The sequence below is a fragment of the Mustela putorius genome, unplaced genomic scaffold, assembly GCF_011764305.1.
Source record: "Mustela putorius furo isolate JIRA1106 unplaced genomic scaffold, ASM1176430v1.1 tig00003962_pilon_pilon_pilon, whole genome shotgun sequence".
Classification (NCBI taxonomy): domain Eukaryota; kingdom Metazoa; phylum Chordata; class Mammalia; order Carnivora; family Mustelidae; genus Mustela; species Mustela putorius.
In genome coordinates this window covers 4033056-4051250 of record NW_025422106.1, presented here as the reverse complement: position 1 = coordinate 4051250, position 18195 = coordinate 4033056, and the positions used below count along the sequence as shown (strand labels likewise).

The following is an 18195-nucleotide window of genomic DNA, read 5'->3' as shown; positions in this document are numbered from 1 at the left end:
GGGGCTGGGCTCTAGAACGGTGGGGAGCCCCCGCCCAGCACCCCTCTCCCTCTCAGAAGGCCGGCCTTCCCTCCCCCCAGGCCTGAGGGAGGCGGAAGGGAGGAGGGCCTTACGCCCACGGACGCCAGCCGGGCTGGCAAGGGTTAAGTGGCAGCTGCCAGGCGGGGCTGCGCTGAGCAGTTTGGTTTGAGGGCTGCGTGCAGGCGGGAGCGGTGAGGCGGCAGCCGGGCAGACTTGCTGGAGACACTGCATTTTATTAGGGCTGGGCTGCCAGCAAAGGGAGGGAGAGGGAAAAAAAGGGCAGAAAGAGAGAGGAAGGAAGGAGGCGGCTGGGCAGGCAGGCTGGCGGGCGGGCTGCTGCGGGAGGGAAGGATGTTGTAAGCTCCCTAATTCCTCCCTGCTCATCCCTGCTCTGTCAGGCTGGATTAACTGCCCCGGTGACCTCCCGCGGGGGGTCAGCCCCACCCCGACCTCCCCTTCCTCCTCCTCTCCTCACCTCCAGGCCACGCAGCTCGCCCTCCTCCCTGGCCCTGGGCAGGGGGCGCACAAAAAGGACTTGGGGGGGGGGAGACCTGGCAGGGTGCCAGGGGGGGCCCACTTGAGCCCATCTTTTGCCAGGTGCTTCTTGATAAACTTTGGGAAGCGGGCGGGGAGGGGTGTGCTAGGGAACCCCAGTCTGCCCTGGGGGTCACTGTTCTCCAAACTTCAGTAACAGCTGACAATCGCCACAGTCCTACTCTGTGCCAGGTATGGCATGGGACCCTCACGACAGGTGGGGAGGTGGGTGACGTAGTATCCATTCTTCAGATGGGGAGATTGAGGCTCAGAGAGGTTCAGTCTCTGTCCAGGTCCCATAACTAACATGTGGCGATGCTGGGATTTGCACCCAGGTCTATCCGGAGATTGGGTGCTCTTAATGGGCTTTTCTGCGGCTCAGTTTACTAAGGCACCCCAGGGCAGAGCATCGGAGCTTGCCGCTGCCACCGGGCTGCTCCACCCACCCCAGTCAGCCAGCCCTCCTCCCCAGGCTCATCCCTGGAGGAGAAGTGGAGCGGGGAGGGGCTGGTCGGATGAGAAGCTTAATGGTGTGGTCAGGAATGTGGTGCTGGAGTCAGCCGACCTGAACTGAATCTGGCCTCCACCACTTCAGGGGCTGTGTGATCTTGGACAAGTCACTTTAACCTTCTAAGCCTCAGTTTTCCCATCTGTAATGTGGGGATAATGCTACCTGCCTAGTACGGTTGTTGAGAGGATTAAATAGGATAATGTGAGTAAAATGCCTAACAAGGTACGGAGCACTCAGGGAGTCCGGCTCAGTTAATGACAGTTGCGGTTGACAATGGTGGATGGTGAGGGTGGTGATGATGGTGACAGGGCGGGGAGAAGGGGCTGACTCTCCACCTGGATTCATGCCCCCTTCCGCCTTTCCGTACCCTCAATTCATACCCAAGCCGCAGGCTGCCCTTAATCCAGCCATCTCGAAGAGCAGTCAGTGCTCTCCCAAAAGCAGTAAATCAGCCAGTATTTACTGAGTGTCCGCTCCATGCCAGGGGGTTCCTGGAGCCGGCACAGCAGGTGCCCAGAGTCTAGGGAAGGGAGGCACATACCTGTACCAGGTGCTCCAGACCAGAAGCGGGGCTGGCTGTGGAAAGGCCCCCAGCTGGGCAGACCGGACCCAGTCCGGGAGGACGGCCGGGGCTGTCCAGGAAAGGGCAGGGGCAGTGGGTGGGGAAGGAGTCCTGCGAAGGCTCCGTGGAAAAGGCGACATTTGACTTATGCCCTGAAAGAAGGATGACAGCATGGCAGGCAGAGCTGGGGTCTGGAAATCTACTCCCTCGAGCACCAGCTACAGAATAACTCCCCTTGCAAGACTCAGGATGGAGAGGAAGGAGGCTCATGGGAGAGCTCCTGACTGGCCAGAGGGCTGCTGAAGGAAGGGGCGACTGGGATCCAGAAGGTCCCTAAGTCCTTCTAGAGACACTGGGCTCAAAGAAGGGCAGGGTCTGGTGGTTCCCAGCCCCAGATGGACTGGCAGCGGCCCTGACACCGTGAACTTGCGGTCCTTGCCCCCCTTCGGAGAAGAGACAGCCCCAGATTTTCTCTACTCCTGTCGCTGCGGAGGCCCCTCCCTGCATGGGGTCCTGGACAGGGGATCCTCGAGTTCTCACCCCCCACACACACTCAGCCTGCATACACCATTCGCCTTGGCAACACACCATCACTACCACTTGCTCCCCAGTCTAAGGGCGCCCCCAGACCTTGGTGCCCAGGGGGATTCTGGGCAGCTGAGATAGGACCCCTGGTGTGCAACCTCCCAGCCCCTAGATGAGGGCTCCGGTTGGCCAAGGCAGACTGCCTGAGTTGCATCAACCTCAACGGGAGCCCAGAGGGGATGGAAGAAGAGGGGAGGGGAGGGGAAGCAGAGGGGAGAACAGAGAGGTGAGGGGAATGGAGGGGGGAGGAGAAGGGGGAGCCTGCTGCCAGCACCCTGGCCTCTGTTTTTCTAGCTTTAATTGCAGCGTTAATCACCTTAATAAGCTGTTTACCAGCCACCCAGCAGCCTGAGACTGGGAGACGTAGCAGCCAGAAAGTGCTTGGAGATGAGTTTCCCGGCAGCCCTGGGGAAGGGGAGGCAGTGCTGACTGGTGGACCCTGGGGGTGTGTGTGTGGGGGGGGTTGGGCAGAGGGGGCAGGTGGGGGCTGGTGGAGAAGGCTGGGGCCAGGGAGTCCAGAAGGCCAGCCTGCAGCTCTTTGAAGAGGCCCAGCCCCCTCCCACAGAAGCCCTGGAGTCAGCTCCTCTGGCCAAACTTCTCTTGTCACCCACCCTGGGTCCCCAGCATCCCCCCACTTTCTCCTTTGTCACTCGCTCCTGCTAGTCAAAACCGACAGGGTGACTTCCCAGGCTCCAGTTCCCAGTTCTGTGGCATCTTCTATGCATCTTGCCATCTTGACTGTCTTGTCCCCAGCTCACAGCATGGAGCATGGACCCCATGAATATCTTGTCCACTCTGGGCTGGAGGACAAGTGGACGTCTTTATACCAAGGTCTCTGGGGGCCCCAGGGGGTGAGGGCAGGGACTGGGGCATGGTGGGATGGCAACATGATGGGGATGGGACGTGCCACCCCCACTGGCGCCCAGCACAGGCTGCCCAGTGAGCACAGGCCTGAATGAGTAAGGAAGTGGACAGAGCTCTCGGGCCCCTCACACAAACCCTCTCGGCCTCGGCTCCTGCTCCCAGCAGATGAGGGGGCGTCTGAGGGGGGATGATACCTGCTCCTGTCTTTCAGCTCTTGGGGGTTCAAGAGGAGGAAAGCCCAAAACCCAATCGCCGCTCTGAGCTAGCACGGAGGCTGACAGTGATGGTACCCTCCCTGTGCATCATCTTATCTAATTGTTGGGGATTGGCCTCAGAGAGACCAAGTGACTTGCCCAAGGTCACATAGCAAATGCGGAACAGTGCTACAGTGGGCCGTTGGGGGCTCCCCTGCCCGTAAGCTGGCCACAGCTGGGCAGGCACCACTAAGTGGGCTCTGAAACCCTGGCCTGCAGACTGCAGAAGCAAGAATGTTCTCTGGATGACAAGTGGGTCAGACCTAATGATCTGAGCAACCACCTCCCAGGGGCTGTGATGGGTTCAGTCCACTGGCTGGTGAATTCTGGAGGCTCCTGCTGGGAGTGGGGGGTGGGGGGAGTATGAGACTGGCCTGTTGGGCCCCTTGGAGTCCTGAAAAGCTCAGAGGCCCTGGAAGCACTTGGGAAGGCTCTGGTGGCTGCTTTGCCCAAGGTTGGTGGTCCGAGAGAGGAGGGGCTTAAGGGCACAAGGCAGCCAGGATAAGCACCTTTGGAGGAGGCTGACCTGAGGAGGGGACCCTCAGGGTGGGGGATGAAGGGGTGAAGCCCAGAGGCTCAAACTTCTTGGTTGTCTCCTGGGGCAAATTGGAGCAGGATTGGAGATGTCTGCTGAGTAAGCAGGGCATGGAGACTCCACACCCTAGAAGATTAGCTGGTATGGAGCAGGGGGTGTCCCCCGACCCCAGGCAGTTCACCTTGAACCTGGCAAAAGGCAGCAGAGTGCCCTTCCCTGTGCACTGAGAGTGCCTGGCCACGTCATGCAATGCGTGTGGCACTGTCCCACACCCACCCCTGGGGCCAGGCAGGCCTGCCCTGAGCTCAGGAATCTCCCATGGGGACATAGGGGGAGAAACATACCCTTGGCTAAGGGAGGGTAGGGAGGAAGAGGCCAGAGGGAGGAGGAGACTGGTGGGTTTAAGGAAGGAAAGCAAAGAGAAAATTGCTTCCAAGCACAGACTCAGATCCTCCCAAGATGTGGGCAGAGAAGATGCTGAGTACGTTCTGTATCCTCACCCTATGCCGGGAGCTTTCACGGGCATTGTCTCATTTGATCTTCTCAACTGTGTGGAAAAGTTAATGCACTTTTTATTCCATTTCACAGGTAAGATCACTGAGGCTCAGAGACGTTCTGTTGCTTCCCCTAAAGTCCCCCGATGAATTTGAAACAGAGTTCAGCCTTCTGAATCCCTGGTCTGTGGGCCTCTTACCACCCCATGGACTCCAAGAGTGAAACGGAAAGAAGGAGTGTAGGGGGCCAGGCTGGACCTTTCCCCTTGTTCTCAGACTTGCCCTGTGCCCTTAGAGACACCAGGATTGTCATTCTGTAGGTTAGGACACACATGTCCAAACAGGCACATGTATGCACACTCCTGAGCTCACGCCCTGGTTTTGGACACTTACTAGCTGTGTAACCTCAGGGAAGTCACTTGCCCTCTCTGAGCCTCCCTTTCCCTCCTCTATAAAATGGAGCTAATCATACCTATCTTGCAGGGCTGCTGAGGAAATGAAAAAATACATATGAAGGGCTTAGCATGTAGCTCAACAAACTTTCTATTAGTTTTCAATGAAACCAGCCCTCCTCAGTTGGCCTAGGCACCCTCAATAGGCCCAAAGCTGATCCCTCCTCCTCTGAGTGGGGCAGAGCTCTCATACTGGGAATTTCTCCTCCTACTGGAAAATCGCTTTCTTGATTCCAGTCTAAGTCTGCCATGCTTCAGATGTGATGGAAGGATGGCCACCAAGGGCAGACCCATATGCTGGGCCTTGGTGCCAACAGAAGCTAAGAGGGCAGGGGTTAATACTTTTCGGTTACTAATCAGCTAAAGAGCTGCTCTCCCCAACTATATGCTTAGAGTACTGTGTTATTTTGTATTTGCATTCTCATAGGAATATTTCCCCTTATTTATTGCTAGAAAACCGCTACTGATATCCTCTGTACATCTTGTATCTAGCCACTATACCAAAATGTTCTTAATTCTGTCTTTTTTCCCTCCTAGAGTCTCTTGAGTTTTCCAGGTATACAATCAAATACCAATAAAAAGGAATGGTTTTACCTGAGCTTCTTAGCTTGGTAGAAGGAATTCTGGGGTTATAGGAGGGGTAAGCTCTCCTGAAAGCTGAAGCCAGGAGCCTCACATGCCTCTGCCTTAGCTCTGAGCCAGGCAGCTCCTGGATGGTCTTGCCTCCTCACCTGGGTTTCCTAGAGGGCTGGGGACTGGGATTCTAGCACAATCAGACATCATCACCCTGCCAGCCTCCTGTGGAACTTCCTGCCCTCTTCTCAAAGCAGCTTTGAAATGCAGTTCACCTCTCGCATTTCTGGGGTTTCTGGGTTTCTGGGGACGACAACTGGACCGGGGTTCCGCTCAAAGGTGGAGATCAACAGAAGCATTAGAGTGCTGGGGCAAGATCTCTTCTGGGCAGAGAAGGTTTTTCTGGTCAGAGATAGTGATGATAATTAATCCTTGCTGAATCCTTACTTTATTATCATATAATACCTTTTGTGTTTTCACTCTTGTAGTCCGCACCAGGACTCTGTGAAGACCGTGCTGTCATTATCTTAATTCACGGGTTGAAGAAGGTGAGGCACAGAGAGGTTAGGAAACTGGCCCAAGGTCACAGAGTGGGATTTGAACTCAGCCCTTGGTTCTTTATTATTTTGTGTTCCTGGAGCCAGAAGTGTCCTCTTCACCATTGCGGGGTAAGCTGGTGAGTCAGAGGAGAATTTAGGTGAGTGAGGGAAATAGGACACTTGCCACCAAATTGATATGGCCAAGGTGAAAGACCTAAGTCCCCATATCCCCTGGCACGCTTGGTATATTTTACAACATACCAAGGAGACACTCTCCCGGTCTCCATGACCTTCTGAGATAGTTTGATCCTTATCCCCACTGCATCAGTGAGGAAAGGAAGACCCAGGAAGGTAAAGTGACTGGCCCAAAGCCTTGGAGCTATGGGTCTGCATTCCAGAGACTCCATGAAGTCTCCCCAGAGGAGGCAAATTTTACTTTTCAAGGAGCCAGGAGGACTAAGTCTTTCTGTGCAGATGGGGCTGCCAAGGGGCTGGGAGTGGGAATACCCCAAAGTCAAGGATGAGTCCCAGGGCAGATTCAGTCTTTGGAAAGGGAGGTAGGAAGACTTGAGGAGGTCACAAGGGTTGGGCGAAGCCTGCCTTGATGGACCCAGCTGATCCCCCTGGGCTTGGGGAATGTGACAGGAGCCCGGCAGGGGCATGTCAGGAGGCTCCTGTGGTCTGGCTTCCCCCAGGATCTGTTGGAGCAAAGAATTCCCGGTGGCTCCGGGGCTGGGAGGAGGAGTCGGCAACAGGCCCCAGCTTGCAGAGACAGAGAAAGCAACTGCTGGGTCCAGCCCTAGAGGAGTGGCCTGGTGGCTGGTGGTGCAGCAGCGGGTAGGCTGGGCAGTGGGCGAGGAGGGACCTGGGCAAGAGTCATGTGCCCTCATCAGCAGGCAGCCCTCCACCCGAAAAACAATGCGTGCACCAGGGTTGAGAGAGGGGTGGTCAAGCAGAGCAAGGAACCACTGAGTGGGAGAGCCCCCAGTCTGAGAGCAGAGGCCAGTGCCCTGTTGTCTGGCAACCCAGTTTGAGGGCAGAGTACGAGTCCTGAAGGGTCAGGCAAAACAGGACAGAGCAAGTGATCATGGGGTGGGCTTCTAGGCTGAGGGGATTCCTGAGCAGAGGGGGGAAGAATGATCCCCCCCAGGGAGCCCCATGATTTCTGTTGGATAATTCGATGCCCTGCTCCCAGCCTCATGACTTGGGCTGGATGTTCTTCATCGGCTTGAAGCAGGGGGATGAGAAAGTGGGGGCCGCAGACCAGAGGGGAATTCCTCATGCAGGCCAAAGGATCTTTCTTCCATCTGACCCCAAGTTCAACTGGACTCTAAAAGGGATGGTTCAGATGAAGCTGAGAGGAATATGTTCCACATATATTCCATAAAGAGTGGCACCCTCCCCTGGAAATGAAGTCATCTCTCCATTTTTGGGCCAGAGAAGCAGAAGGTCTGGCACTATGAGGCATTGAATCAGAATCCTTGATGTTTGGAGGAAGCTGGGGCCAACTCCTCTCCCTTCCTGGGCTGGCCAGACATATCCCCCAGGATGCCAATGGGGCTGAGTACGTTAGAGTCATCAAGCTACGGGGTTGGAAAGAGCTGTTGAATGCACCTATTCTGACGAGGGAGGCAAAGCCCTGTACTCAGGAGCCTCCAGTCTGATGGGAGACAGGCTCTGCCTTACACAGCTCCAGACCGGAGTGGAAAGTGGTGGTGGAGACATTTCTACCACTACACACACACACATACATGCACACACATGCGCGCACGCGCGCACACACACACACACACACACACACACACACACAGGATTTGGCAGGAGAATTGATCTGAGCCTCAGAGAGGGTTTGTAACTTGCCCAAGGTCACAGCAAGTAGTGGCAGAGCAGCACAGGTCCCCTTCCTCCCTCCCGGCTGCTGGGGTTGCCCTCAGGGCTGGGAATAGGGGTGGGGGAATCTGTGGGGATCTCAGAGAGGACAATGTTTGGGTTCCTGGGCCTTGGCTGGAATCGATGCACACACGATGGCCTCATCTGGGAGTTATGGAATGTGGCAGGGAGGGCTAGCACAGGCTCTCTTGCTGCAGCTCAGGGAGAGAAGGAGGCAAGGCTTCAGGGAACAAAGAAAATAAAGTCATAATAAAATTACTGGGTTTCTGTGGCCATTCAGTCTCCCTCCCCAGCTGCTCACTAGGGAAATCCTCCCTGAAAATAGGAGACAGAGAGCTAGGACAAAGGACCAGAGTGAGAGGTGGGTGGGGGAAGAGAGAGAGAGAGAGCCGGAGAGAGAGCCGTCTGCACTCCACACACACACACACATACACACAGGGAAGCTAGTCTATGCGTTTCTGGGTATGTTTCTATTTCTCTCTACTTCTGCCTGTGTTTAAGTCCCCGTGCCTCCTCCCAGCTCAGCCCTGTGTGTTGTCCTTCTCTCTATGAGTGTATAAACTTGCGAGTGCATGTGTCCGCCTACAATCGTGGTGAGGCCTTGTGTGCACACACTCACGTGTCTGTGTGCGGCTCTGCCAACCACGTGTGCACCGCCGCGTGGCTGCCTGCCTGTGTGCGCACCTTCTTTGGTGGAAATGTGGGTGCACTTGTGGAGTCCCTGTGCCAAAGTCTGTCTGGCTCTGTGCCTTGCCCAAGGCTCTGGTATCTTGAGGATGGGAGCGGAAAGGTCTTTGATTCCCCCTTCTGAACCCATCTGAGCTGGCCAGGAAAGGGGGAGAGGCAGCCCTTTACCCTCTCTAGGCTTTTTCATCTTGGAAGGGGAGAGACAGTAGTCACCAGGGCGCTCAATGGCTCCAGGGAGAAGGGGTGTGGCAAGGGCTAGGGGAGAGAGAAATCAGAGCTGGAGGCCTTCCTCTTCACCCCTCCTCAGGATGGGAGAAATAAGGGAAGAAATGGCAGAGAAGGGAGGACATGAGAGAGAAATACTTTGGGTGTCAGAGAATTTTTCTTTTCCACCATTACTGCAAAAAACGTTACTCACCGCCTAGAACCGGAACTCCCGAGTAAAAGGGGACCCTAGTCCCTTGAAAACCAGCTGTCTGTGGGCAGGGTTCACAGGAGGCTTCCCAGAAGCCTGAAGCCACACTCACCCAATCTTCCTCCGCTTCTCACTCCTCCTGGCTACCTGGCTACCTCTAGTCCGCCCAGACCGTCCCCTCAGAGACCACAGGAGTCTCGGCATGGAAAGATTTACCCACGTGACTGGAGGTGGGAAACACCAGCGGGGATGCTTTTCTGAAGGTAGAGGCTTCTGTGATCCTGAGGACTGAGAGCTGAGAGATTTGCCTCCCACCCCCCACCCCACCCCACCCCTGCCACCACAACAATGGAAAGAATCGGAGGGGAGGCTCCAACAGAACTCCATCAGGGGAGGAGGGAGAATGGGTGCATCATCACCGCCTTGGAACGGGAGAAGTTGAAGAAGTCGGCGGTGTAGCCTCCTCTGGCCTTTCCCCTCTCTACCCACATCCCTTACACTTTCTGCGGAAGTCCTGCATCTCCGAGACCCCGTCTACACAGGCCTCAGCTACCCCGGATAACATTCCATTGACTCTGGATCCAATCCCAGAGGCAAGTTCGGGCACCCAGACTCAGAGGAGGCTTGGAGCTGAGTAATCAGCTACAAGGGCTATGCAGACAATTTGTCGGGGAACCACCCGCTCCCCACCCCCACCTCGCACAGCAGATTTGGGGATGGGGGAGGGGGGGTCTGTCACTCCGTGTCTTCCCCCCAGCCCCCTCCCACCACCGCCTTCTCCCACTTCCCACCTGCAAGTAATTTGGCCAATGGGAGGGCGGTTAAGATTGCAATGTGGAGTCCCTCTAGATCTGCGACCGTTTGGTGGAAAGGGGCTGCCTCCTTCGCCCCCAGACCCTGTGCACTCTCTTCCTCTTCACGGCAGCAAATTACTTGTAATTATCTCACATTGGAAACCTTCAGGAGCTGCTCCCAAAATTGCTTTAATTAAATTAATTGAATCTCATTTTGTCGGGGGAGAGAATGGGGGGCCTGTCTTAAAATAGCATATGGGGAGAGGGGAGGGAAGCCCCAAGTCGGCTTCTCCTGTGGCTGAGACCTTGTAGGTGAGAGAGTGGGCCCTGGCCTTCGGGTTCCCATTCTCCAGTCTTAGCTGATTTTAGATGCCCTTCCACATTTAGGACCTCGCCTGTGCCCTGCTTTCCAACGGTGGTGACAGGGAATGCGAGTGGGTCTCCAGGTTCCAGCCCCATTCTTCCTCCCAACCGTGGGGAGGCAGAGAGGGAGGTGAGAGGCGAATGAATGGTGGTGGCGGTAAGAATTCACCCTGGCCGTGACCCCTCCTCCCCGATAATCACCCAGCAGCCATAAATGCCATTTGTGAAGCGCGTACCATGTTCCAGGCACCGTGTCAAGCGTGTTACAAGTACTATCTCACTTCACCATCACAGCTACACAGCAGCGGAGCTGATCCTATTAGCATTCCCATCTGGGGGGGGGGGGGGGAGGAACACCAGGCTCAGAGAGAGGTTAAGTAACTTGATGAAAGTCACACAGCAGAGCTGGACACTTTGGAGGCTCAAACTGCCATTCTTAACCACTCGAGTTTGTCCTGGCTCCTTTATGGACCCGATTTTCCGAGAGAGGAGTCTTCACGGGGAACCCTAGGTTCCCCTTCTACAGCTCCGATGGCCTGAGGTTGGTGAATGGGGCGCATTCCCCCCACCTGGGGTTTCAAGCCCATCTTCACCCAGGAGCCCAGGGAGTTGGACCAGCTCCCAAGTGGAAAGGACTCCCGCCGTTTCCCCTGGAAAGGTCAGGTGGATGGGGTATGGAAGGGGGGCAGCTGGCCTCTGGCTGGGAGGGTAATTACACTCCTTCTGCTACTTAACTTTACAACCTGGGCTGTTGTTTTAACGATGCGACTCGTGTTGGGCTGTCCAATTAATCTCGCCTTTGGAGGCTTTCCGAGATGGGGCGGTAGATCTTATCTTGGGTCTGTGGAAAGAGGAGTGTAACCTGCAGTGGGAGGAACAGCCTCCCTGAGGGCCTGTGGCCTCTGAGAAGACCCAGGGGAGGGACCTGGGGCTGGGCCCTGAGAGCCTGTGGAGCTGCAGGCTAGGGGCAGGGGAAGACCCAGAGGAAGAGGGGGTGTTTCAGCTCTTGGCACCCCCATTCCTCAGGGCTCTGATCTTGGCTTTGGCCTACTCCATGCCTTTTGCCAACTGCAGGATAACCCTCCGGGTGTGTTGCGGCAAGTGGGGGTGGCCACTGACCCAGAAGGGGCCCTAGGAGGGGCTGACAGCAGGCTACCTGGGGTGGGGGTTCCACTGACTTTGTAACTCTTCTACTCTACAGAGACCCCAGGCTGGGCCTCTCTTGGGCCAGGGGGTTTGGCTCAAAGTGCCTGGGTGGGATTTTCCAACTAAGGCAGCCCCTCCAGTTCTCAGTGCTTGGGAACAGGTTTAGGCAGTAAAAGGGAAGATGACTCGGGAACTTTTTGCCTGGAATTGGAGGCCCCTCCCCCAATCCCTTGGGCCAAAGCTGGGCTGGATTCCCTGAATTGTTCGAAGCCCTGTTCCTGGGCCTCTCTGCCACTGGGTGCTATGTGTGATGGGGTGTGGAGGCCATGAATGCATGGCTGGGTCCAGGCTGAATTGAAGCCCCTGACTATATACTGCACTACTTCCTCTAACCCGGCCCTTACCGCACGAGGGGCTGGCCATCCGTCTGGCTCCCCAGTATGCCTCAGTCACCCGGGGATCTCCAGGATCTAACACAGAGCAGCAGCTTCACTTTGTTGGATGGAGGAGAAGTCCAGGTCCTTCTGGGATTTTCTCCTCCTCCCCCTTCCCCTAGGTGGGCTGGGACCTCTCTAGCCCAAGGAGCACACTGGGAGGACGGGACTGGCTCAGTGGGCATGTCCCCTTGCCAGGTGAGCAGGGACAGGAAGATGGGGCATGGGGACTCCTGGCCCTGGCTCCCTCCAGATCTGGACAAGGCCAGAATTTACAGGTGAGGACCATTCAGACCTGGGTCATTTGCAGTACTGACATCTTCCAGTTTCACACGGGAGTGTATGAAAATGGTCATTAGAACATTCCAGAGCTACAGCAGCAGAGCTAGTTAGTGGCAGAGGTAAAACTTGCATCCAGTCCTCTAGCTCAGTGCTGGAAGAATCCGGCAGGAGATGAAGATGAACAACCAACACCCACCGCTAGAAGTTGGGAAACAGACTCACAACCAGGGCCCAGGCTTTTGCACAGATTTAATCTCCAAAAGCTCCCGGTATGGAGGACGCTAGATGGGTCATAAACAGAAGCAGTTCCTTTGGACAGAGAGCTGTGAGATGAACTGCCAGCCCACCCTCCCTATTTGGGGGTGTCTCTTCTTATACGCATCCAGAGAGTCTGTTCGCCCCACCCATGTTCTCCAAAGTGTTACCCTGTGGGTTTCCAAGAAGGTGTGCTTGTGGGGTTGTTAGATATTAAAGATGGGAAAGGAGGGGCTAGACTTATAATAAATAAGGATAATTGGATGTGTTATCCACTGCAACTGAACAGACATGGGAAGAAGTCTTTTTTAGAAGTGGATGAATTACCCATAGGTCCACAAATTCCACATTTTTGGCATCTCTTCTACCTCACCTTGGTGAGGTACCACTTTGGTGGTACTACCTTGGTAAGGTAGTGTATCAGTCATGGGCCTAATGGGCCAACCATCGGGAAAAATCGATGGGGTGGGGCACCCGATGGTGCTCATTGTGAAGAATTGGGATGCCCACTTCATTTCCGCTTTTGCTCATAACAGGGTTGGGTGAGACCCAAGGCACACAGAGAGGAAAAAATACTCAAGTGTTTCTTGGTTTCGTCTCCAGGCTGTGGCAGACTGCAGTCCAGGGAAGGGGTGGGAAGACTAGGGGTCCTGGAAGGAGTCTGAGCTTCAGCCAGCGACTTTCCCTCCAGAGCCTCTGATCAGCAGGAGGGCATGTGTCCAGTTCATAGTCGTGGTTGGGGGGCGGTGGGTTAAGACCAAAGTCCTGATTAGGCTGTTTAGGTTACAGGGCAAGGGAGACTGGACTCCGCCCCATGCTTGTTCTCCTCTAATTCCTTGTCCACTTGAGAAAACCCATCTGGAGCTGGTTTCCTCTGAGACCAGAAGGGGCACAGGTGGGCTGGGTCCTGGGCTTTGTGGAGGATGGGGTGGGGGTGGGGCCAGACCCACCCTTCCCGGGACTCACATCATCTGAGATGGAGCCAGGACATCTGGGGAGTGATGCTGATACCAGGCTCCAAAGTTGTTGCCATAGCCACCGGTGGGCAGGGCCCCGGCCTTGGGCAGATCCCAGAGGGATGGGAGGGGTGGGGAGCAGGGAGACAAGGAGGGGGGTCTCCCAGGGAAGTCCGCTTCCTGTCCTCCAGAGTTCTGCTTCAGGAGCTTTTTGTATTTGGAGCGTTTGTTCTGAAACCAGATCTTTACCTTTGGAGAGAAGAAGGTTAAGAGGGAAGATGAAGAGGGGTGTGCGTGTGGGAGGCGGTGAGCCAGGGAAAGGGACTCACCCGCACCGCAGTCCTGGGAGCAGGGCAGAGGCTGGGGACGTGATGCAGTCCTCCAGAGTCCCCAAGTCGCCCAAGGTCCCGCCCCTGAGCTAGTATCCAGTTCTCCCCGTCTGGGCGCCTTCCTCTACCTGCATCCACCCCTCCTCCCCAAACACACCTTTTAACACCCCCCCCCACACACACACACACGAAACTGAGGGCCAGCTCTTAACGCATGCTGGAGATCCACAACCACAGGTCTAGGGGACTCCTGGGGCATCCCCCTGGGGAGGGCGGTGGGTTCCCAGAGAACACATCTGGGGAAGGCTAGCTGCAGAAAGGACGGGACGGCCTCACCTGGGTCTGGGTGAGGCCGAGCTGCGCGGCCAGCTGGGCCCTCTCGGGCAGCGCCAGGTACTGTGTGTGCTGGAAACGCTGGTTCAGGTGCTGCAGCTGCAGACTCGAGTAGATGGTCCTCGGCTTGCGGAGCTTCTTGGTCGGGGCTTGCGGGCGCTGCTCGGAGGGCTCCGGGGACAGCGGCGGCTTCTCCGAGTCTGTGGGGGAAGCACAAGGCGGTGCGTGCCGGGAGGTGAGAGGGTCGGACGCGCAGCTCCAGGAGCTCATTTGCATCTCGTTTGCATGTAGGCCTCGGACGGGCCAGAAACGCAGGTGCCGGACTCCGCCCACCTCTTCCTTCCGCTCCACGCCCCCTTCCGACCCACGCCCCCTGTGCGCCAGGTGGAACAAGAAACGGTCCTTGCCCTCAGGGAGCTCCCACTCTTACGGGTTCTGTGACCCCAGGAAGAGAGCTCCAAGGGTCGGAGCGAGGGTACAGGTGGCGCCAGGGGCCAGAGGTCAGAGTTCAAGAGGGTGCGGTGGCGCCAGCTTGGGGCGGGGCGGGGCCGAAAGGCTCGGTTGGGGGCTGGGCTGAGGCCTATCGCTGACGCGGGCAGGTCATTCCAGGCGGAGGGAAAGCCAGGGAAATGCTCAGAGGCCCGAGACCTGTTTGTGTGGCAACCTCCCTGCTGCCAGAGGAGAGATGGGTCAGAGGGCCCGACCAAGCGGGCTTGAAAGCCAGGATGCGCACGCGCCCCCCTCCTCAGCATGGGAGTGTGGAGAGGTCTCCCAGAGTTTACCATCCCCTGTTGCAAGGCACCGGCCCTCTCCCGAGGTGCAACCTGCAGGCGTGACCCGCTCTCTCCTCCCCCATGGGCGGCAGGCTGGGACAGACGGCTTTCTGGGACCCTAGAAGCCCGGTGGGACTGAGGCGACCCCTCCTGCGCCCCATCACACTCACAGAGGGGTTCACGGCTCTCGAGGATGGGGACCGGGATTCGGAGAGCGCGCAGCGCCTGTCGGCGCCGGCCCTTGCGGGCGCTCCAGTATCGTGCTGCCGCGCTGCCGGGATGCCCCGCGAGGTCTGGTCACCTCCTGCCCCTAGGCCCAGTCACTCCAGGAACCTCCGCGGAGTAACAGTGGCCCTAGAATACAGGGGTTGCGGGGCGAGGGGTCCTCCTCTTCCCGTTCGAGCGGCCCCAACCTGCGCCAATCTGTGGGGACAATCCGGGACCATTCCATTAGGGTGATAGGACTGGGAGGACAAAGTGGCCGAAATGCCCCCGGGCTTAGGGCCACGTTTGCAGTTTTCCACGCAGGTCTAATGGGCCACCCCAGCCGAGAGAGCTCGTGGCTCCGGTGCCCAGACGCAGCTGGTGTCCGCCCGCGACCCGCACTCTCACCGCGCCCCTCCCTCCAGTAGTGCTCCCCCAGACGTGTAGTTCCTCGCCTCGGACCGGCCTCGGTGACCGGTTGCCTTCACCTCCCCCGCATCCCTACCCCGTGGCCCTAGGCGCTGCAGGCTTCTCAGATCCACCCCCCTCGACCTCCGCCTCGGCCAATTCCCAGAAAAACCGTTGGGTTTCCGCTCCCGCCTGCGCCTGTCCGGCCTCCCCTGCTTCGACCCATAGGCTCGCAGCCCCAGGCTGGCTGCCCAGCGACCGATCCCCCCACGCCTCTCTGGTGCGGGGAGCGCGCGGCTCGGGCGGGGACGCAGCGCCTGGGAGGCAGCACGGCTACTGAACTCCTCCAGCCCTCGGCTCCCTCGCTCTCCCGGCGGGCGCCGGTTCAATTTCCTTCCCCGACAGCTGCCCTTCTCCACACCAGCGGCGGCAAGTCGCGACTGGGATCTGCCCTGGTGGCGATCTTGGAGCCCAAAGGCCTCCCTGGAGGCCCCGGCGCCGCCGGGGAATGCTCCCCCGGGGTGGTGGCAGGGCTCTCTTGGAGCCAAATCTCTCCGTGAAGCAGGGGTGGGCATGGAGTGGGGGGCAAAAGGGGGACTCAAGCCCTCTCTCACACTCCAATCATTCACACTAGATCGGGCAAATCCACCAGCTTTGGGAGGAAAAAATGCAACCATCTAGACTAAGCACATGTATGGTTTTCGTTGGATCCGGGGAAATTCTGTAAAGGAACTCTCCACTCTCTCGTCCTTAGAGGTGGCAGAGGGAAGGCTAGGCATGCAGAGGACAGGAAGGAAAATACTAACCCTATAAACAATTATCTGAAGGACAAGGCTATCTAATTCTCAGCCCCACTACACACACATACACACAAATGTGCCATGTACTAAAGGGAAGACTCTGAGGGATTCGTTTGTAGAAACTAGATAATTTGTATTAAAAAAAAAAAAAACAAACCCAAAACCAAACAAACACACAAACCTCCTCTCCCAACTGCTTCTCCTCTAACAGAGGACAAGACCCAGCGGCCTGGGAGAGGCAGCCCAGTTGGCACAGAAGGCAATTAACTTTGGGGGCTCTGAGGAAATTCCCTAAAATCCTCTTTTCTGGCCTCATGCATCGAAAGTCAATTTGCAAGGGCCAAGTGCAAATTGGCTTTCTTTGGGCCTCAGTTTGGCCATGGAGGAGGCTGAGCTCCCAAATCTTTAGGGTCGCTTCTGGCTCTGATGTTTTCTGAGCTCCTGTGTTGGAGTAACGGAGAGAGATATCTTGGCCAAGGACGACTCCCATCCAGTGGGTGTGCGTCCTTGGAGGAGACTGTGCTAAAGACAATCGTGGGGGCAATTAGGTGGGAGCAGGAGGACAGGGGACCTGAGCTCTAATTCGGAGCTAGTACAAGTGGCTACGTATAGGGTTACAAGCATTCCGGCCATACCAGGCCCAGGACCAGGAAGACAGGCTAACTCCTTGGCCTTTTTGAGGCCTCCCAGTAAGCAGTTTCTCAGGGGTTCCATGTTGCTCCAGACAACAGGAACTGGGGCCTAATCCGTCCCCCAAAACGACAAGGACATCCGTGGAGATGTCCCAGAGGGCCCGCTCCTTCAGCAAGAAGGCTGAGGGGACCAGGGTCTACAGCTAGAGACTGCCCCACACACCTGTAGTTACATTCTTAAAACAATGAGTGGTGGGGTCCCGTCCCCCATTCCACCAGGCCAGCTTCCAGTCTCTGTCCGGCACATTCAGGCACCCGCCAAGGGAGGGGGGAGGGGCCCGAATCAGCCCCCAGTTCCACTGCCCTCCCGCTGCGGCCTGACTTCCATTTGTCTGGTTCTGGCTTGAGGGCTGCTTTCTGAGACAAGACAAACGCGGAGAGACTACTGGGGTAGGGAAGGAGTGCACGACGGAAAGAATCCTGGGGCAGGGGCTAGGCACCCACACCCACATCTGGATTGTTTCAGTTTTCCGTTACACGTAGGTACACACAACCCCGCTGCTCCAGGGGGTGGGGTAGGGAGCCCAGCCGCCCGGCTTCACACGACTGCAAATCGAAACCAGGTCGGTCTGGAAAAGGAGACCTAGATCAGCTCGCCCCCGCCCCTCCCCCCGTCTCCCGCCCCATCCCTTCGCCCTCCCCCCAACCCCCAGATCCCGTGGAATCTGAGTAAGGTCTGAATCCCGCTAGTTGCGCCCAACCAGGCGAGGGCGAAGTTTAGGGACGCACGGGATCAGGACCCCAGAGTGGGAAGAGCCGCGGCGGCCAGACTTACCTGCTTTCGGCTCCTGCTCAGAGGGCACCACCGGTAGCTGGCAGGGCAGGTAGGTGTCTCCCGGGGTCGCCTGCGCAGTGTAGGAGTAGGACAGGAGGTGGCCATAAGGCCCAGAGTAGGGCAAATCGGAGGCGACTGCTGTTGCGGGGGACAGGCCAAGCGGGTAGGTAGCCACTACCGATGGGACAGGGGCAATGTCCGGGAAGATGGCTTTGGAGGCGTCCCGGCCAGGGAGGGGGCAGGGCAAAGAGGTCATTGCGGCCGGGGCCGGGGCCGAAGGGCCTAGGCCATGGCCCGGCACGTAGTCCGCTCCCTCTGCCAACTCTTTTTTTTCTGAGCCTCGGGCGTTGGGACCGGCTGAGCCCCCAGCCAGCCTCCCGCACACTTAGGATTCCCGGGAAAGTGTCTCTCTGCGCCTCTTCCAGCGGAGAGCGCGAGCCTGGGAAAGGGGTTCCGAAGGGGTGCCCCCCATGGCTTTTCCCCTCCCCCCTAAATCCATGGGGCCCCCCTAGTCTAGCTCTTGGGTTCGGTTCCCGGGACCCGACGGGGGCACCGCCCACTTAGACGCCGCGGATTGGCCGCCGCACGAGGTGACCTCACGGAGGCTGGCGCCGGGGCCCGCCCCCGGGGCAGCCGGCGGTAGAGAAATTCAGAACCGAGAGATCACAGGGGCGGTGCGCACGCTCCAGGCCCAGCTACCTCGGGGTCTTCTCGGTGAGGTGTGCCGGGGTGTCA

At 57.5% G+C, this 18195-nt stretch overlaps 1 protein-coding gene across 1 annotated transcript; it reads right to left on the bottom strand.

Moving 5' to 3' along the window:
• Positions 1-12169: 12169 nt before the first annotated feature.
• DLX4 (distal-less homeobox 4) lies at positions 12170-17990 on the bottom strand. The gene is made up of 3 exons (XM_004764800.3): positions 17461-17990; positions 13812-14008; positions 12170-13395 (listed from the first exon to the last, which is right to left on the bottom strand). Exons 1-3 carry the CDS (start codon positions 17714-17716, stop codon positions 13153-13155), a joined length of 696 nt encoding a protein of 231 aa, XP_004764857.1. The 5' UTR covers positions 17717-17990; the 3' UTR covers positions 12170-13152.
• Positions 17991-18195: the final 205 nt, after the last annotated feature.